At 52.1% G+C, this 20,842-nt stretch overlaps 1 protein-coding gene across 2 annotated transcripts; it reads right to left on the bottom strand.

Annotated features, from left to right (window-relative positions):
* Nucleotides 1–9,966: 9,966 nt before the first annotated feature.
* Nucleotides 9,967–14,574, bottom strand: LOC128778010 (T-cell-interacting, activating receptor on myeloid cells protein 1-like). Of its 2 annotated transcripts, XM_053905801.1 has the most exons (4): nucleotides 14,439–14,574; nucleotides 11,118–11,153; nucleotides 10,696–10,986; nucleotides 9,967–10,411 (listed from the first exon to the last, which is right to left on the bottom strand). In XM_053905801.1, exons 1-4 carry the CDS (start codon nucleotides 14,470–14,472, stop codon nucleotides 9,975–9,977), a joined length of 798 nt encoding a protein of 265 aa, XP_053761776.1. In that variant the 5' UTR covers nucleotides 14,473–14,574; the 3' UTR covers nucleotides 9,967–9,974. The 2 variants fall into 2 exon arrangements, with proteins under 2 accessions (XP_053761776.1, XP_053761775.1); XM_053905800.1 differs by lacking the exon at nucleotides 14,439–14,574 and having other exon boundaries at nucleotides 11,118–11,482.
* Nucleotides 14,575–20,842: the final 6,268 nt, after the last annotated feature.

Below are 20,842 nucleotides of genomic sequence, written 5' to 3'. Positions count from 1 at the left end.
TTAGGAGCTGCCGTATGGAAAGGTCCCTATGGCCAACGTGGTCTCTGGCCAACAGCCAGCAAGGACCTGAGTCCCACTATGAAACTTCAGATAACTCATATAGACAGCCATCACATTAGTGTGAATGTGAGATGTCCAGAGTAGGCAAATCCTTAGGGACAGGAAGCTAGTGGTTGTCAGGGGCTTGGGGTGGCGGTGTGGGTGTGCAGAAAGACTGCTTACAGGGTGTGGGGTTTCCTTCGAGGCGATGAAAATGTTCTCGAACTGGATTCGTGGGGTATTACTGGGCAACGTTGTGAATATTCCGAAAGTTGTGAATATCCCGGGTTAAAATGGTGGATTTTAGGCTTATGTGCATTTCGCCACAATTTTGTAAAAGAAACTGAACTGTAAAGGATAAAATAAGCGTTACTATTAATAAGTGTGCTGTGTGGGTACTTCACGGTACGTGCTTTACAGAGAGCTCTTGTGTTTTCCTAAATTGCACCAACAGGTGGGGCATATTACCCCCATTGTGCGCATGGAGACCCTGAGGCTCAGGGTGGGAGAGTCACTTACCCGCGATTATAACCAATGGTTTATAATAGCAGTAGCTTCAGGGTACTGAATGCTTAGGGTGTGCCTGAGATCCCACTGACCCCTCTGTGTCTCTGAGCTCATTAAGCCACCCTGTTAATCCCAGGGAGAAGGTGATGCGGGGGTGCCTGAAGCGTCCGACTTCAGCTCAGGTCATGATCTCACGGTCCACGAGTTGGAGCCCCACGTCAGCCTCTGTGCTGATAGCTCGGAGCCCGGAGCCTGCTTTGGATTGTGTCTCCCCCTCTCTCTGCCTCTCCCCTGCTTGCTCTCTGTCTCTCAAAAATAAAGAAACGTAAAAAAAACCCACAAAAACAAAAAGGTGATGTTCATCACAAGTCACCTGGGAAAATGTCCTCAGAAAGGACATGGGATGAAGGTCCCCTGGCCAGAGAAGGCACAGAAGGGTTCAGACCAGATTCTCCTGGAATGTAGAGTGAGGGTGGCGGTGGATGGACGCGGGAACCCAGACCATTGACAAAACTGGCAGGAGGAACGGAGACCCTGGGACAAGGAGGGGATGGAAAATGTCCACAGGGGACACTCACCGACGCAGGAGGACGGTTCATCGTGGCTGTGGCTGTATCTGGGAGGGAAAAGGTCCTGCTGTTGCTTCACCCCCAGGCCCCAGGGGTTAACTCTGGACACACAATCCCACTCACATGCACATTTACATTATACATCCTCACACACACATGCGCGCACGTGTGTGTGCACACACAAATAAGGCATGCACGTGACACACACATACCCCACATTCATGTGCAACAGACGTGCAAACCACACCCGTGTGCACGCACAACACACAAACATATCCACGTCTATACACATGCACACACATTCACGTACCTCTACGTGCATATGCGTGTTCACACGCGTACATACATCCCTGCACACCTACACGTGCAGACTCACACACAAATATACATGCTTGTGTGAGCACACCACACGCATCCAAATACACACACACACATACACATGTGTACCCACCATCGCTCTCTTTCCCGGGCTGATTACTTGTCCCCACTTTTTCCTCAGAAGAGCAGGAGCTGAAAGAGAGAAACAGGCACCGGAGACAAAGGGAATTGGAGTGAGACGTCAGGATCCTTGCGGGGAGGCGGAGGTGAGGCGCCCAGCAAGGTTATGTGTAAACCAAAGTCCCCCCCAACCTCCTCCAAGCTCATACACCCCACACGAGGGTCCCCACGTCATTCAGGTGCTCAGCAAAGTCTTGAGAGCTGAGGAGGAGAAGTGGTTGGGGACAGTGTGGTCCACGAGGAGAGGATCCAAGGGAAGAACATTGAGCGAGAAGTGGAAGGTGGTCATGAGAAGAGAGGACGTGGAGAGACACTTGGGGATGATCGTCAGGGCTGGTCGGGGGCACACGAAAGGTTCAGATAAGAAAGGGGGTCTTGAGTGGTCAAGGCAATAGTGGGGGAAGGGTTCGGTATGGGCTGATGGGATTTGCTGAGTAGCTCTACCATTGGGTCATCTTGTCGGGAGCCGCCCCTGGGGATGAAAGAGACAGAGACAGTGTTGACCCTGTGATGTTACTTTCCCGTTCTGTTTCTCCCATTTCCTCCCAGGTACTTAGCCCTTGTTTTCCTGAACCCGCCCCACCGGGTGTATTTGTAGATGAGGAAGGCTCCAAGCAGGAAGAGAAGGGCAAAGACCACAGCGAGGGGGGGGAAATCCCCGTGGTCCCTGGGGAGAGGATAGTAGGTGAGAGGGTCAGTGGTTCCCTGAGTGTGCACTGAGGCACCTCATTGTGTCTCCCGTCGATCACATTCCTACCACTTGCTGGAGCTCTCACAACATTCTCTTCACACAAGTATCCCGGGAGAGCGACAGAGTGATGCCTATTTCACAGAGCAGAAGCTGGGCATCAGAGATTTGAAGTTCCCTTTCCAAAGTGGCCCAGGTAACTAGGCAGGGCTGCGCCCCTAATCCTACCCACCTCGAAAGACCTCGCACTGAGCCACAGCCTTCAGGCGTCACCACAAGACAGACAGACATCCTTGAGAACTTTCCCAGGTGTGGACAGTTCACAGCGTCACAAGGATATCTCATCCCACCCCTGGATGAGTGTATGTAAGATCCGTGCTCCTACCGAGTCCTGCTTCTGCTCCCTTGGGTGATTTCCTTTCAGTTTTATCTAGAAGAGAGAATTCTAGAGTTAAATTTTATTTATTTTATTTTTTTAAGTATTTATTTTTGAGAGAGAGAGACAGAGTGTGAGAGGGGGAGGAGCAGAGACAGAGGGAGATACAGAATCTGAAGCGGGCTCCAGGCTCTGAGCTGTCAGCACGTGGGGCTCAGACTCACAGACCGATCGTGACCTGAGCCAAAGTCGGCTGCCCAACCGACTGAGCCACCCAGGCGCCCCCTAGAGTTAAATTTTAAACTTAAATAATTGTAAATAGAATGTAAAACTCTATGCTGTGTTTACAAAGGCATGTCTATGTAGTAAAAGTGTAAAAACCTGCACAGAAATAACACCAACTTCAGGGCGGTAAGTTCTGGAAAGGGGAAAAATAACAGAAGTAATGTTGAGAGAGAAAAAGGACTTCTTTTTTTTTTTATCTTGTGGAAAGAAAACAGCTTTGGGGCAAATATGACAAAATGTGAACAAGTATAATTATGGGTGGTGGATACGTGACTATCTGATATTTGACTGTTATTTCTACTAGATAGTACTTTTTCAGATTTCTCAAAAGAAAGGAAATTCTTGGGGCGCCTGGGTGGCTCAGTCGGTTAAGAGTCCGACTTCGGCTCAGGTCACGATCTCGCGGTCCGTGAGGTCGAGCCCCGCGTCGGGCTCTGGGCTGATGGCTCAGAGCCTGGAGCCTGCTTCGGATTCTGTGTCTCCCTCTCTCTCTGCCCCTCCCCCGTTCATGCTCTGTCTCTCTCTGTCTCAAAAATAAATAAACGTTAAAAAAAATTTTTTTTAAAAATTAAAAAAGAAAGGAAATTCTTTCTTTTCTTTTTAGGTTTTTTTTTTATTATTCTGAGAGAGAGAGAGTGATGGAGGGGCAGAGAGAAAGGGAGAGAGAAAGAATTTCAATCGGGCTCCGCACGGACAGTGCCACAGACAGTGTGCAGAGCCCGATGCGGGGCTCGAGCCCACAAACTGTGAGATTGTGACCTGAGTTGAAATCAAGAGTCGGACGCTTAACTGACTGGGCCACCCAGGTGCCCCAAAAGGAAGCTAATCCTCATCCGTTGTCTTGCTGGTTTCTGGAGGGAAATTTTTGTGAGTTTTAGGTTTAGCTAGGAAACAAGTAAGATGGAATGCAGAAAGAGAAGGTGAGTGTATTCCAGAAATGTCCAGACCCCACTCAAGGACCCCAAGACTCCCGTGTGGGCGGGTGTGATGGTTAGTTTTATGTGTCAACTCGACTAGGCCGCGGTACCCAGTTGTTTGGGTCTAATACGAGCCTAGAAAGGTGGCCAGGAAGCTGGCACTTGAAACTAATATAACGCTCTATGTTGACTACACTGGAATTACAGTCAAATAAAGCAAATGCAATCTTAAGTCAATTCATTAAAAAGAAGATGTGTTTAACATCTAAGGCGGTAGAGTTTGAGCGGAGCAGATTACGCTCTGTCATGTGGGTGGGCCTCCTCTAATCGGTCAAAGGTCCAAGGAGACAAGACTGATCTCCTTTGAGGATGAAGGAATTCGGCTTCCGGCTGCCTTCAGACTCGACATCACCTCTTCCCGGGGTCTCTAGCTTGTTGGCTCCAGAGTTGCCCGGGGTCACACAGGCAGTGAGTAGCAGAGCCAAGCTTCACAAAGCTCTACTGATGTGACACCACATGACTCTTCATTGCCTTTATCATCATCCACAGCTGTGTAGGCCCCGCCTCCTCGAGCCTGAAGCCGAGACCTCCACCCTCAGCCTTACACTTCAGAGAAGGCAAGCCTGGGAAGCCTGCTGACTCCCGACCACTGTCTCCTCTGTTCCCTGTGGTACCGCCTATGGTTCTTCACTTCTGCCCTGCACAGCCACACCGTCAGGAGGTGGGACACCGTTTGTCCCGGCCTCCTCCTGCCGACTCAGCCTCCCCCACCGCCAGCTGCATTCTGCTCTCCTCCGAACCGGAGACTGCACTCGTCTTGTTCCAACTTCGGAAATGACGAGGAAACCCCACGAAACCCTGGGGTCTGGCTCCGAAGAAATCTCTGGGAGCCTGGAGACAAATCAAACCGGAATAAAGGGAGAAAAGAAAAAAACCCCAAACATCACAAGCAGCCTTCAAGGAAGACAGGTGATACCAGTATCACTGGTAAGTATTTTCTGAAACAGCTACTGGTCTGGGGCACGTAGTTTAAGTAATTCGAGTCTTCAGGAATTGGAGGAGAGTATGGTCTCCACCTGTGAGATCCCTGCAAGAACTCTGGTGTCTAACTGGAAACTAGACAGTGGGTCTACAGCAGGATTTCTCCTCTTGGGCGCCACTGATATTTGGGGCTAGATGATTCTTCGCGGGGAGGGGTCCTTGCGTCGTAGGGTGTTTTGAAGCATCCGTGGTCTCTACCTCCTAGATGCCAGAAGAATCCCCCACCCCCAGCTGTGACCGCCAAAACTGTCTCAGACATTGCCATACGCTGCCGAGTGGCAAAATCGCCCCCAGGGGACAACCAGTGGCCTGAGGAAAATAAGAGGTGACCCAAAAGTGAGGGACTTCTCTTTCCTTGTCCTTTGTCAGGATTCCTGCTGCCCACTTTCTCCCCGCCTCCTGCCCTTGGCCAGTCAGGTGACGCTCACGTCCCCACAAGTCAAACACGGGGGTGTAGCTGCAGCTTCACGGTTCTGGCCCCTGCAAGAGCCACGTAAAACTGTGAGGGTTTGTAAAAGGCTCTGGCGAATCCCAAAGGGAAACCCTCAGGCTCCATTTTTTTTTTTTTTTTTAACATTTATTTATTTTTGAGACAGAGACAGAGCATGAACGGGGGAGGGGCAGAGAGAGAGGGAGACACAGAATCGGAAGCAGGCTCCAGACTCTGAGCCATCAGCCCAGAGCCTGACGCGGGGCTCGAACTCACGGACTGCGAGATCGTGACCTGAGCCGAAGTCGGACGCTCAACTGACTGAGCCACCCAGGCGCCCCTCGGGCTCCATTTTCAATAATCTGCCAATGCACCTGTACCCAGTCATCTGCCTGCCAAACACCCCCTCCCCGCCATGATGTCCTCCTCTCTTCCTCAGTCTTGCCCTTGGCGACAGTTGCCAGGGTTGGAACCGTGGCTGAAGGAAGACAGGAAAGGTCGACGTTGAACTTGACAACAGCTTCCCGGGTCCTTCTTGGTGAAGCGTCCTGTCACTGATGTATTCATGTCAGAAGCAGCAATATTTATGACCATCGAGGAAAAAACTCAGAAGTGTCCTCATATGCCAAGGATAAATAAAGAAGTGGGAAAAAAAATGATTCACCAGCTGTGGAAGAACCCAAAATTATGTAAAATTTCCCCCTCCTACAGAGAGCCAATCTAGCTTGTGGTATTTTTCTTTCCATTCTGTTTTATCATCCTATTTTGGAAGGACCATCTCATCGGTGCTTAACCGTGTCACGTACAGTTGAACTGAGTTAAAGACACAGACACGCACCCATGGGCTTTTTTAGAACCAGGAAGCCCTTAACAGGTCATGGAATTTTCCACTAATATTTATCATTCATTATAACGATAAGGATATTTACTGGTACCTTCCGAGGGATATGCAGGCTCTCTGTTTCCTGGAAAGTCTCCCCTGAGGAATGGAGTTCTTGATAAAGCTGCTTCAGTAGTCAGAGGAGGAAGTTTTGGGTGTTTCATAATGATAATAATGGCAGATCCTTAGATAATATTTTGCTGTCCACCGGACACAGTTTAGGAGGGATTTAGGTAAAATAACTCCTCAAAATCCCAAGCACGAGTCCCTTGTGTAGGTACTACTATGAACCCCTGACAGATAAGGAAGCTGAGACAGAGGGAAGCTAAGGAATGTGTAGGAAGGTAGCTTGTTAGGTACTGGCCCCAGCCCAAATCCAAGCGGTTATAATTATCTGCAACGCAAGAGTCCGTACACACACTTGCAGACGGTGGGGCCATGTACCCAAGTGATGGGTGCCCATCTCTGGTTGCGTGGTTGTTCTCCCCTTTCCCCCAGTTGCCTTACTTCTCCCTGGTGGAGGGGACATGGAATGTCCTTCACACTGACCTAGAAAACAGCATGAAGCAGGTGAATCCTAGATGTGAGAATTCCCTGCCTCACTCCCGGGCTCCATGGCCCCAGCAGGGGGCAGAGACAAACATTCTCCTCTACCCCGTGTGGCCGATGGGCTTCAGATCAACATCCGGACCTTGGGATTTTCTTGCTCTGTCCGGGGGTCTGTGACTCTGAAGCAAACACACTTGCTGGGCCTACCTCCCCGTCGTCGGCTTAGTCCATTGGGGCTGCTCTAACAGAATGCCACAGGCTAGGGGGCCAATGAACAGCAGATACCTTTTTCTCACAGGTCTGGAGACAGGAAGTTCAAGACCAGGGGGGCAGCATGGTCCAGGGAGGGCCCTCTTCTGGGTGGCAGACTTCTAGAGCCCCTCGTGGAGGAAGGGGACAAGGGAGTTTCTGGGGTCTCTTTTAGAAGGGCACTGATCTCATGAGGGCTCCGCTCTTATGACCTAAGCTCCTCCCAAAGGCCCCCACCTCCTAATGCTGTCACTTTAGGGGTCAGGATTTCAACATGAAATTTTGGGGGGGGGGGGTTTGACATAGACCTTCAGCCCATAGGATCGGATCAAAGGGTAGCAACTCTCATTCTTTTAGGAACTGTTCATTACCCTCCTACATTCCAGTCTCCCTGGATGGGGCTGGGTTTTCTTGAATGGCATCCTTCCATGAGCATTTCCTAGGATCGATGTAGAGGCTGAGCTAACCAGGACTATTCACAACCCTCCCCAGTCTGTCTATCTGTCTGTCTGTTTTGAACTGGTCTGGGAAGGAGAGCCGGATGCTTCTCCAGGAGTAGAATTTATGAGCTGTGAAACTCAGCTTTAAAAGCGAAGCTCTCTGCCCCAAAGAGGGAACTGGTCCCCACTAAAAGAGAATGAAACAGGGGTGCCCGAGTGGCTCAGTCCGTAAAGCAGTTAAGCATCTGACTTTGGCTCAGGTCATGATCTCGCGGTTCGTGAGTTCAAGCCCCACTTCGGGCTCTGCACTGACAGCTTAGAGCCTGGCACCTGCTTCAGCTTCTGTGTCTCCCTCTCTCTCTCTCTGTGCCTCTCCCCCGCTCACGCTCTGTGTCTCTCAAAAATAAAAACATTTTAAAAAGTTTAAAAGAGAATGAAACAGGTACAATAAAGACACAAGTGTCAGAAAGGAAGAGAATCTGGGCAAGACTTCAGTCCCTCATTCTAGTTTGTGAAGCCAGGTGGTATCCTCATGCTTCCCAAGATTCACTAGCTTTGGATCCCCGCTGTGTCTGGCCGGGCACAGTCTGGCCCCCTGCGGGACATCTGGAATGTCGGGAGACACCATGGTTGTCACAGCTGGAAAAGGGAACGTGGAGTAGGTAGATATCCGAGATGCTGCAAACATCCTATGTTACACAGGAGGCACTTTTCTTCCTCACCTGCCCCCCAGAATAATTATCCAACTCCAAATGTTAGTAGTGCCGGGTTGGGCAGCCCTGAATGACCCCTTTAGTTCCAAGGACCTCACCTTTTCTAGGTCACTTCGAGATCGGTGTTTTTTTCACTTGGAACCAAGTGTCATGACTAATACAATCATCAAACTCTCCTTTATAATTGATTACTATTATGTCTCCTTCTCACAGAAGTTTATGGTCAGATGTATGCATCACTGTTCCCCCCCCCCACTTGACAGACGAGAGAAGTGAGTTGCGGGTCCACTGACTTCAGAATCTCGTACCCCGTGTGGTTTTTCTCAGAGGCCCTGAATGCCTGCCCCGTGTGTGGTTTGGGAGAATCTGGGTTCATTGGTCAGTGCCCTGTGCAGTTATGACTGGCCCCATATCAACCCTGGGGGATTCAGTACCCCCGTCCGGGAGGATGCCTGCTTCCTACTGGCCTCTCTCCCTCCCCTTGTCCTGGACAAACTCAGTCCTCAAAACTGGCCCTAATACACAAGGGTCAAAAAACATCCATTTCAGAAAAAAACCAACAGAAATCCATGTGCACTGGGTGTGGAAATGTAGAATGGTGTGGTCACTATGGAGAACAGCAGGGTGGTGGGTCCTCAAAAAATTAAAAGCAGACGTAGTGTATGATCCGGCAACCCCCTTTCTGAGCATACATCCGGAAGAAGTGATGGCCAGTAGGTGACCGGCCGACAGCCAAATAGGTGGAAACGACCCAAACGTCCGTCAGCTGATGAAGAGACAAAATGCGGTCTATCCGTACAATGGGACGTTATCAGCCTTAATAAGGAAGAAGCCCAGTTATGTGCTACAGTGTGGCTGAGCCATGAGGACATTATTCTGAGCAAAATGAGCCAGTCATAAGAAGACAAATACTCAATGATTCCAATGATGTGGGGTCGTTAGATTCGTCACATTGATTAAGACGATGTGTAGGATGGTGGTCGCCAGGGGCTGGGGAGGAGGGGTGAGGAGAGGCTGTTTTATGGGGACAGAGTTTCAGTGTTGCAAGATGCAGAGCATTCTGGAGGCAGATACTTAAGGGGCGTCTGGGTGGCTCAGTCGGTTAAGCATCCGACTTCAGCTCAGGTCATAATCTTGTAGCTCATGAGTCGGGCTCTGTGCCGACAGCTCAGAGCCTGGAGCCTGCTTTGGATTCTATGTCTGCCTCTCTCTCTCTCTCTCTCTCTCTCTCTCTCTCTCTGCCTCTCTCTCTCTCTCTCTCTCTCTAAAATAAACGTTAAAAAAATTTTTAAATACTTAAGATGGCAAAATTTACCTTATGCAGTTTTGCCATAATTTTTAAAAATCATTCCTTTCAAAAAGAAGGAAAAGTCTCAGCAGGAAGAGAAAAACTCGATTCAGTTGAGCTAAAGGCAAGAGTGCTAGAGTCCCGGTTAAAATGAAACTGAGATCTGAATCTTTCTCGGAAAGATGTTCCTGGACCCTTTTGTTATTCTCTCCCTCCTCCTCTGCCTTCTTGCTAGACTCTCCTCCTGTATAACCCCAGGAGGTGTCATCCACACTTTAGTCTAAATGAATTGTGCCCTTCCCAGGAGAACAGCAATGACTTTGTGCCTACATCTTATTTTCCTGGTGAGGGGGGGGGTCAATTATTACAGATCCCTCCTCCTCGAGGCCTGGCCCCCTCACAACACAGCTGGTCACCTACAGTGGGAAGCTCCCCTCCCAGCCTCCAGTTATGTGATCTCCACCATTGGTGGTGCTCCCTCTCTCTCAGCAGAAGATCCTCTGCTCTATTCCACAGAATCCTGGCCCTCCCTCGGTCCTTCCCAAATGACTGCTCCAAGCTGCAGAATCTTGTGGAGACAGACTGTGCCAGCACCTGAGCGGGCAGGTAATCCAGCTGGGGTCCTCCCAGTGGTAAAAACCTCACCTCTCACCCGTATCTCAAGACGATCGCTAGGCTGTGAGGCCCAGAAAGGAGTCCCGGTCTGGAAGTAGACACAGCTGTAGTTCCCGGCGTCACCGACTGTCACAGTCTGCAGGGAGAAGTCCGCCTCCTTGCCGACTGGGGTCCGGAGCCGGATGGGCCCTGCCACTCCCGCCTTCAGCAGAGCGAACCTCATGGGCCCGAAAACACTGTCTGGCCTCTGGCACTGCAGGGTCACGTCATCTCCTGCGGTCACCACACCCCTTTGGTGGGCTTGCAGGGAAGGTTTAGGGAGACCTCCTGTAAGAGAAGGGGGGCTCCGAGGTCACGGGGAGAAGCTGGGGTCCCCCACTCACCCTTGTTCCTGCTGGCCTTGTTTCTGGCGGGTTCCAGGAACCCGCGGGGGGTTCCTGCTGAGTGTGGGACACAGATCCCTGGTGTCACCCTCTTTCGACTCTGCGGGAAGGAGATCCCCCCCCCCCATGAGCCCTGGATGAGGCCGACCAAGTCATTCTGTTGCTGTGTTTCTCCACTTTCTCTGTCCCGTCCTCTGGTCCCTCCCCCAGGCCCATCCTGCTCCTCACCCGTCACCAGCAGCAGGATGACCTCACTGGGCGGTGATCTTATGTCCGGGGCCCCTGGTCTGTAGCACTCACAGGTGTAGTCTCCAGCGTGGCTGGTTCTTAGGTCAGTGAGGTGAAATTCAGCCAGGCCCTTCTTGGAAGTCGGTGATCGTGAAACGTCCAAAACAACATTACCCTTTTTGAGAACAAAGTCGACATCCTTGGTCGGGGTCTGGCATTGCAGCCTTACACTGCTTCTGGGAGGCACCACCCAGCTGGGCCAGGCCCTGAGGGTGGGCTTGGGAAGGGGCTCTGGAAGGAAGCAGATTGGGGACAGGATTTGGTGCCCTCGCCTGCTGTCAGGAAACCCCTTGAAGGAAAGAGAAGGGATGCGGGGAATTTGGAGCGAAGGAGAGGGAGGGTTTAACTGAAGGAACACTCACCGTCAGTCCCCCTGCTTCCTTGGCCAGTGCACAGCCCTGCAAGAGAACCCTCTGTCCGTGAGACCTGAGCCCCATCCCGAGGGGACCTCCCGGGGGGCTGCCGCTGAGACCGGACCCTGGAGGTCCCGCTCACGGCCGGTCCCAGCATCCTGCCCAAGAACCCATCTGGCGTGGGCATTGGTTTGCACCTTGTGTTAATTTCCTATGGCTGCCGTTAACAAATTGTCAGAAACTTGGTGGCTTGTGACAACACAGATTTATTATCTTGTGGTTCTGTGGGGTAGAAAAGCCCCAAAACAGTCTCACTGCTAAACCCAGGGTCTCTTTGGGGCTGCGTTCCCTCTGGGGCTCTAGACAAGAATCCATTCCCCAGCCTTTTCCAACTTCTAGAGATGCCTGCCTCTCATCATGGCAGCCTCTCCCTCTGACTTTAAAACTAGCAATGGTTGGTGCACTGGCACCCTCTTCTGCCTGCTTTGCTATTTTTTTTTTTTAATTTTTTTTAACGTTTATTTATTTTTGAGACAGAGAGAGACAGAGCATGAACGGGGGAGGGTCACAGAGAGAGGGAGACACAGAATCTGAAACAGGCTCCAGGCTCTGAGCTGTCAGCACAGAGCCCGACGCGGGGCTCGAACCCACGGACCGTGAGATCATGACCTGAGCCAAAGTCAGACACTTAACCGACCGAGCCACCCAGGCGCCCCCTGCTTTGCTATTTTAAGGACCCTGCGGTTACACTGTGACCACCCAGGTAATCCAGAAGAAGCTCCCTACTTCAAGGTCAACTGATAAGTTTAATTCCACCTGCCACCCTGTATGTATGTCCTCTGCCATGTAAAGGAAGGTATCCACAGCTCCCGGGAGTCAGGACGTGGAGTGAGGTGGGGAGATTCCCTGCCCTATGATAGGGGGACATCTAGACACTGAGAACACAGTCCTTTGTGCTGAGATACTTCTGTCTGCCCTCAAGGTATGACCGAAACTCATCTTGGACATTACGGTTGGCCATGAGTCATCTCCTTGGTGCCCCAGAGTAAATCTCAGAAATCTAAGATTGGTATTACTTGGAAGGATGAAGTGTATGTCCCCCACCTTTCCCCTCTGGGGGCCTTACTTTCAGATCTAGACCAAACTGACCCCAAGAAATATGTTCCTGCACATCCATATAGGTGTTCTAGTTTGATTAGCGTATAACAGTGGTTCTCTACTGGGGGGGGGGGGGCTTTGCCCCCCACACACACACCAGGGACGTTGGGCACTATCTTGAGACTTTTTTTAAAGCACGTAATACCGTATTGCCATCTGTGGTCACAATGCTGTACGTTAGAGCCTCAGAACTCACTCGTCTTTGAACTGCAAGCATGTACCATTGGATCCATATCTCCCTCTCCCCACCACCCCCAGCTCCCGGCAAGCACCATCCCACGTCGTGTTTCAACAAGTCAACATTTTTAGGTGCCACATACAAGTGAGGTCATACAAGTCGTCCGGTGTCTTTCTCCGTCTGACTGGTTTCACGGAGCACGATGCCCTCACGGTCCCTCCGTGTTGTCGCAGATGGTGGGATTTCTTTCTTTCTCACGGCCGAATAACATCCCCTTGTATATAACATGCTGCATCTTCTTTCATCGTTTGTCGGTGGATGGACACTTAGGTCGCTTCCATGCCTTGTGAATAACGTTGCAATGAACGTGGGGGCACCGATATCCCTTCAATTTCCTGTTTTCATTTCCTTCTGACACACGGCCCCGAAGTGGGGTGAGTGATCGCAGGGTGGTTCTGTTTTTAACTTTCTGAGGAACCAGCCCCCAAACTGTTTTCCGCACAGTGGCTGCACCAGTGTGCATTCCTGCCAACAGAGCACGTGGGCTCCCTTTGCACCACATCCTCGTCAACACTTGTCGCAAGATGAGGGCCATTCTGACCGGTTGAGGGGAACCGACAACCTGCGGCCACAGAGCCCTTCTGAAAAGGTTGCCGGACATTTCCTCAGAGGGATTCACTGTTCACTTACCTTCTTGTGGTCGTGCTAACCATGACTCCCTTTATTTAGCCTCCAGATGTTTCCGCACCAGAGCCCTGCCCCCCTGCCCCCCCACGTTGGACCCTTTCAGTTCCCTCGTGTGGCTCCATGGAGAATTACGGTCTTTGGCCCTGCGCAGACCAGAATTTGAGCTCAGCTTTTCCGCCTAGTAGCTGAGTGGCCTTGGCATGGACTTCAGGGATGATTTTCAGATTCCTCGAATGCAGTGTGGGGAAGAGGACTATTTTGGAGAAGCTCTCTAAGAGATGTAAGGTGACTCCCGGTCGTATGATGACAGGAGGGTATCACTGAGTCTGTGTGAGAAAGTCTCTCTCTTCTCGGTTCCCGGCTCGTTCTCCACCAAGCCCCTGGAAGATACCACAGCCGGGTGCTCGGCTGAATGTAGCTTCTGGCTTCGCTGCTACCTCTCAAAACAAGACCGGGGAAAACTGGGGCCGGTTCGGGTCTGTTTTTGATGAGGGGCACGGATTTTCCCACTAATACATGAGTTTTACAGATGTTTTAAAATGGAGTTGAGTACAGTTGAGCCTGGGGGGCTCAGTCGGTTAAGCGTCCAACTGTTGGTTCAGGCTCAGGTCGTGATCTCAGGGTTCATGAGTTTGAGCCGCACACCAGGCTCTGAGCTGACAGTGCAGAGCCTGCTTGGATTCTCTCTCTCTCTCTCTCTCTCTCTCTCTCTCTCTCTCTCTCTGCCCCTCCCCCACTTGCTCTCTCTCTCTCTCTCTCTCTCTCTCTCTCTCTCAAATATAAATAAACTTTTTTTTTTTTAAATAATAAAATAGGGGTGCCTGGGGGCTTAGTTGGTTAAGTGTCCAACTTCAACTCAGGTCATGATCTCATAGTTCATGGGTTCGAGCCCCGCGTCGGGCTCTGTGCTAACAGCTCAGAGCCTGGAGCCTGTTTCAGATCCTGTGTCTCCCTCTCTCTCTGACCCTCTCCCACTCGAATTCTGTCTCTCTCTCTCTCTCTCTCAAAAATATATAAAATATTTTTAAAACTTTTTTAAATAATAAAATAGAGTTGAGCATAAAAATACTAATGTGAAAACCCGGGACATGTCATAGACATAGGGCACAATGTCGTTCATTGGGCAGTTCAGGGATGACTGAGTTTGGGGAAACAGGAAAATGTGTGTGAAGCGTCCTTGTACCTAACATGCATTCAGGGAATGGAAGGTTCTAGTCTGTGCTTATTCACCCCCACCCCACTACTGCCCCCGAAGGTCCCACCAACTCCAGCTGCCGCCACAGCCCATCTGCCCCCGCAGGGCTTACCGGTGCGGAGCCAGGTCGGGAGCTGGGGCATCATGGCGGCCCCCCCAAGCCTCCTCCAAGGATCTTCCTTGAGTTTTGCTGTTGGTGGTGAGCCAAAACGTTCTCTTGACTCCAGGACAGACAGGAACAGCTTTGCTCCCAGTTTTTCAAACCTCTGCTCTACCTACCCACACTTTGTGTCTTCTGGTCTCTGTTAGGAAAGGATTATTGCAACACATTCTCAAGCCACTTCCCACAGGCTTCATGCCCAGCACAGCCATCATCCACTGCTAAGGCACGTCCATGAATATGCAAAGCATGGGAGAAATTGCTAGCCTTTGTCCCCTTTTGCCAAGTGGCTGAAAAGAGCTGGGTCCCCAGCAGTCCAGAATAAGAGACCCATTTCTCTCCATTGGGGAACCGTAGGTCCTTCTGGTCATAGGATGTAAGCAGAAGAGATGTGCACAACTTCTGGGTGATGCCCCAGGGACCCTGAGGGCAGGGTTAGAGCCGGAGCTGAGGGCAAAGAGGGAAGAAGTCACAAGGCATCAGGGACGGATGAGGATCTGGGAGAACGAGACAACAGGCCCTACAGAGAGGAGGTAAGAGACAAGAACCCTCAGTGGCAGGCAGCATGGCGGACAAGGAATTTGAAGAAGAGAAAGTTCTGTGGTGGGTTTGAAAACTGTTTGCTGTGGGGACATGATTGAACTCCAAGTGGTGGAATTGTGCTCAGTATTTTTTTTCCTTTTGCTTCTATGCATGTTCTAAATTGGCTGGAATTGGGGCGCCTGGGTGGCTCAGTCGGTTGAGCGTCCGACTTTGGCTCAGGTCATGATCTCACAGTCCGTGAGTTCGAGCCCCGCATTGGGCTCTGTGCTGACAGCTTGGAACCTGGAGCCGGCTTCAGATTCTGTGTCTCCCTCTCTCTCTCTCCCCCTCCCCTGCTTGTACTCTGTCTCTGTACAAAGAGTACAGTCTGTCTCTCTCAAAAATAAACTTAAAAAGAAAGACATTAGGGGCACCCACGTGGCTCAGTTGGTTGAGCATCGACTTCAGCTCAGGTCATGATCTCACTGTTTGTGGGTTCCAGCCCCGCGTTGGGCTCTGTGCCAACAGCTCAGAGCCTGGAGCCTGCTTTTGTCTCCCTCACTCCTGCCCCTCCCCCACTTATGCTCTGTCTCTCTCTCTCTCAAAAATAAAAATAAAAACATTTAAAAATTGTTTAAAAACCATTAAAAAGAAAAGGAGACATGAGAAAACATCAGGTCTCTCCTTCTCTCCTCTCTCCCTCTCCCCCTGCTCTCCCTCTCTCCCTGCTCTCCCTCTCACTCTCCCTCTCCCCCTGCTCTCCTCCTCTCCTTCCCTCTCTCCTCCTCTCCTTCCCTCTCTCCCTCTCCCCCTGCTCTCCTTCTCTCTTTCCCTCGCTCCCTCTCCCCCTGCTCTCCTCCTCTCCTTCCCTCTCTCCCTCTCCCCCTGCTCTTCCTCTCTCCTTCCCTCCCTCCCTCTCCCCCTGCTCTCCCTCTCTCCTTCCCTCTCTCCTGCTCTCCCTCTCCCCTGCTCTCCTTCTCTCCTTCCCTCTCTCCCTCTCCCCCTGCTCTCCCTCTCCTCCTCTCCCCCTGCTCTCCCTCTCCTCCTCTCCCCCTGCTCTCCCTCTCTCCTTCCCTCTCTCCTGCTCTCCCTCTCCCCTGCTCTCCTTCTCTCCTTACCTCTCTCCCTCTCCCCCTCTCCCCCTCTCCCCCTGCTCTCCTCCTCTCCTTCCCTCTCTCCCTCTCCCCCTGCTCTCCTTCTCTCCTTACCTCTCTCCCTCTCCCCCTCTCCCCCTGCTCTCCTCCTCTCCTTCCCTCTCTCCCTCTCCCCCTGCTCTCCCTCTCTCCTTCCCTCTCTCCTGCTCTCCCTCTCCCCTGCTCTCCTCCTCTCCTTCCCTCTCTCCCTCTCCCCCTGCTCTCCCTCTCCTCCTCTCCCCCTGCTCTCCCTCTCTCCTTCCCTCTCTCCTGCTCTCCCTTTCCCCTGCTCTCCTTCTCTCCTTCCCTCTCTCCCTCTCCCCCTGCTCTCCCTCTCCTCCTCTCCCCCTGCTCTCCCTCTCTCCTTCCCTCTCTCCTGCTCTCCCTCTCCCCTGCTCTCCTTCTCTCCTTACCTCTCTCCCTCTCCCCCTCTCCCCCTGCTCTCCTTCTCTCCTTACCTCTCTCCCTCTCCCCCTGCTCTCCTTCTCTCCTTACCTCTCTCCCTCTCCCCCTCTCCCCCTGCTCTCCTCCTCTCCTTCCCTCTCTCCCTCTCCCCCTGCTCTTCCTCTCTCCTTCCCTCTCTCCCTCTCCCCCTGCTCTTCTTCTCTCCTTCCCTCCCTCCCTCTCCCCCTCCCTCCCTCCCTCTCCCCCTGCTCTCCCTCTCTCCTTCCCTCTCTCCTGCTCTCCCTCTCCCCTGCTCTCCTTCTCTCCTTCCCTCTCTCCCTCTCCCCCTGCTCTCCCTCTCCCCCTCTCCCCCTGCTCTCCTTACCTCTCTCCCTCTCCCCCTGCTCTCCTTCTCTCCTTACCTCTCTCCCTCTCCCCCTCTCCCCCTGCTCTCCTCCTCTCCTTCCCTCTCTCCCTCTCCCCCTGCTCTTCCTCTCTCCTTCCCTCTCTCCCTCTCCCCCTGCTCTTCTTCTCTCCTTCCCTCCCTCCCTCTCCCCCTCCCTCCCTCCCTCTCCCCCTGCTCTCCCTCTCTCCTTCCCTCTCTCCTGCTCTCCCTCTCCCCTGCTCTCCTTCTCTCCTTCCCTCTCTCCCTCTCCCCCTGCTCTCCCTCTCCCCCTCTCCCCCTGCTCTCCTTACCTCTCTCCCTCTCCCCCTGCTCTCCTTCTCTCCTTACCTCTCTCCCTCTCCCCCTCTCCCCCTGCTCTCCTCCTCTCCTTCCCTCTCTCCCTCTCCCCCTGCTCTTCCTCTCTCCTTCCCTCTCTCCCTCTCCCCCTGCTCTTCTTCTCTCCTTCCCTCCCTCCCTCTCCCTCCCTCCCTCTCCCCCTGCTCTCCCTCTCTCCTTCCCTCTCTCCTGCTCTCCCTCTCCCCTGCTCTCCTTCTCTCCTTACCTCTCTCCCTCTCCCCCTCTCCCCCTGCTCTCCTTCTCTCCTTACCTCTCCCCCTCTCCCCCTGCTCTCCTTCTCTCCTTACCTCTCTCCCTCTCCCCCTGCCATGTGTGGATACAAGAGGGCACCTGTAAGCCAGGAAGAGGGCTTTCACCAGGACCATGCTGGCACTCTGATCTCGGACTTCCCAGCCTCCAGAATTGCTAGAAATAAGTTTCTGTTGTTCAAACCACCCAGCGTGTGGCATTTTACAAGAGCCTGAGTAGACCGAGACAGGTGTGCGAGAAGATGGTCACACTGATGGGCTCCCAGGAGGAGTGCCTGGGAGCCAGCTGAGGCAGGGAGACAGGTGTAGAAAAAGCCTGCAGGTGGCCCGGCTCATCCTTGGCACTCAGGCAGCCAGGCCAGTGGACCAGCCACCATCTCAAACACTGCTGGTCACTGTGTCTGAGACAAGAGGGAACTCAGAGTGGGGAGGAGGGAGTTCTTACAGTTAAATGCTCCAGCTTGGAAGTGACACTCGTCCAGCCAGAATAGTCCTGTGACGCGCCAGTGAGTTCAGGGATTTCCTTACCCATCAAGGAACATGATGTGACCACAAGGTGGCAACAGCACACAACTTTCGGTCTCCCAACCGCAACCCCCTAGCTTCCTCCACAGGGAGCCTTTTTGCACAGGCTGTTCCCTCTGCTTAGAACACCCTTCCAGCCCTCTTTGTCTAGTTAAGGTCTGCCCAACTTTCAGATGTCACCTCACTTCTTCAGCAAAGCCATCAGAGATTTCCATTGATTGGATCAAATCCTATTAGAGGCTTTCAAAACTCCCTCTTGGTTTTTGCTCTGTTTGTACTGATGAAGAGGCAAATGGTTTCCCAGCATCCACTTTTCCTTTCTTCCTTTAAGTAATAGAAACCCCCTCCCATTTTTAAAAAATGATTGTGTGCGATACCTCCCTCCCTCCCTCTCTGTCTCTCTTTGGTCCTCCTTTCGTGCTGGCTCAGAACCACCTAGGAAAGCTACATACTGACAAAAGCAAAGCTGTTGATTGATAAACAGCCCTAGACTGTTTCTTCTGTATATTGTTAAGTGAGAGAGAAATCAAATTACATGGTTATCTTTTTCTTTGGCAGGGGGTGGGGGGGGTATCTTGGTTACAGCAGCTGAAAGTGCTCCCTGATCAGTACGGCGAGTACCAATTTGGCCCGTGCTTTCCTGGGTGAGCTTCGTGAGAGCAGGGTGTGTGTGCTGTGTCCCCAAGCACCAGCACAGTGCCCCACGCGAGGTGGGCATTGGACAGATGTGTCCCAAGTGGGTGAATGGGAACTGGGGGGGGGGGGGGGAAGCAGAGTTCGGGGCCGAAAATGCACATCCTGAGGATGAACAGGTCCAGGTTTGCGAGAAAAGGAAAAGAGGTTTCCGCTGAAGCTAATAGTATTAGCTTTGCTTTTGCTCTTGTAACAGATTGTCACCAACTCGTGGCCTGAAATGACATAAAATTTTTATCTTTCTGTTCTGGAAGTCAGAGGTCCAAAATGGGTTGAGAGGCTGCCTTCCTTCTGGAGGCTGTAGGGGAGACCCAGGTCCCTGACTTTTCCAGCTTCTAGAGGAGCCTGCGTTCCTGGCCTCGTGACCCTGCCTCATGCTGACCTCTGCTTCTGTCTCTAGGTTCCCTTCTCTGACTCTGACCTTGCTGCCTCTCTGTTCTTTTTGAAAGAAAATTTTTTTTAACATTTATTTATTTTTGAGACAGAGAGAGACAGAGCATGAACAGGGGAGGGTCAGAGAGAGAGGGAGACACAGAATCTGAAACAGGCTCCAGGCTCTGAGCAGTCAGCCCAGAGCCCGACGTGGGGCTCGAACTCACGGACCGTGAGATCATGACCTGAGCTGAAGTCGGACGCTTAACCGACTGAGCCACCCAGGCGCCCCAAGAAAATTTTTTTTAATGTTTATTTTTTGAGAGAGAGAGAGCACGAGCAGGGGACAGGCAGAGAAGGAGACACAGAATCCAAAGCAGCTCCAGGCTCTGAGCTGTCGGCCCAGAGCCTGACACAGGGCTTGAACTCACGAACCATGAGATAATGACCTGAGCTGAAGTCAGCCACTTAACCAACTGGGCCACCCAAGCAGCCCCCAAAATAAAATCTTTAAAGAAGAATTCTTTTTCTTTATTTTTATTTTAACTATTCATTTATTTTGAGAGAGACAGAAAGAGCAAGCAGGAGAGGGGTAGAGAGAGAGGGAGACAGAGAATCTCAAGCAGGCTCTGTACTGCCAGCACAGAGCCTGATGCAGGGGCTGAACCCATGAACTGCAAGATGATGACCTCAGCTGAAACCAAGAGTTGGACATCCAACCAACTGAGCCACCCAAGTGCCCCAGAAGAATTAAATTAAAAAAAATTTTTTTTTGATGTTTATTTATTTTTGAGAGAGAGAGACAGAGCATGAGCAGGGAAGGGGCAGAGAGAGAGGGAGACACAGAATCTGAAGCAGCTCCAGGCTCCGAGCTGTTAGCACAGAACCCGACACGGCGCTCGAACTCACTGATCATGAGGTCATGACCTGAGCCGAAGTCGGATGCTTAACTGACTGAGCCACCCAGGCGCCCCAAATAATTAAATTAAAAAAAATTTTTTTAATGTTTATTTATTTTTGAAGGAGAGAGAGAGAGACAGAGCATGAGTGAGGGAGGGGCAGAGAGAGAGGGAGACCCAGAATCCAAAACAGATTCCAGGCTCTGAACTGTCAGCACAGAGCCCGACGCGGGGCTCGAAACCACGAGCTGTAAGATCATGACCTGAGCCGAAGTCAGCCGCTTAACCACCCAGGCAGCCCTCTATCTCCCTCTTTCAGTAAGGACCCCCGTGACTGCATGGAACCCACCTGAATAGTCCAGGATAACCTCCCCTCGTGACCCTTAACGTAATCACACCCGGGAAGTCCCTTTCGCCATGTGTAACATTTTCACAGGCTACAGGAATTGGGACATCACGTGCTGGGGGGGGGGCCCGTCATTCTGCTCGCTGCCCAAGGGCGAAAGTACAGAGCCCGCTTAGATAATTAATGTTCAGCATGCTGAGCTCACCCAGCCACACCCTGCGTGCTTCCTAAGACCCCTCCCAGGCCCTGGAGACATAGTGATGAAACGACCTGGCCACTCCTGGGAGGATCTTGTGGTCTAGTCTGGGAGAGAGAGAGAATCAGAACACGGTCCCAGTACTCAATTCGGGGACGACAGGGCACTACGGAACACACGTGGGCCGGGCAAAAGTTGGCAGCTGAAACGACATCTACTCTGAGGCCAGAAGGCTGAGAGTGGTGGACCGGGCCAGAGGGACTAGGGAGGAGGGAGGGGAGCAGATCTGTCACGGC

The sequence above is a fragment of the Panthera pardus genome, unplaced genomic scaffold (genome assembly GCF_024362965.1).
Source record: "Panthera pardus isolate Hobbes unplaced genomic scaffold, ASM2436296v1 HiC_scaffold_18, whole genome shotgun sequence".
In the NCBI taxonomy this organism is placed as follows: domain Eukaryota; kingdom Metazoa; phylum Chordata; class Mammalia; order Carnivora; family Felidae; genus Panthera; species Panthera pardus.
Note: the sequence above shows the minus strand (reverse complement) of the source record. Positions and strands in the feature narration are given on the sequence as shown.

Excerpts from the sequence above, each read along its gene's own strand:
- LOC128778010 (XM_053905800.1), bottom strand. The coding sequence starts at position 11,295 with ATGCCCACGCCAGATGGGTTCTTGGGCAGGATGCTGGGACCGGCCGTG. Across the intron at positions 10,987-11,117 it reads AGGAAGCAGGGGGACTGACG|AGCCCCTTCCCAAGCCCACC; the intron begins GTGAGTGTTCCT and ends GCTTCCTTCCAG. Across the intron at positions 10,412-10,695 it reads CATCCTGCTGCTGGTGACGG|GAGGTCTCCCTAAACCTTCC; the intron begins GTGAGGAGCAGG and ends CTTCTCTTACAG.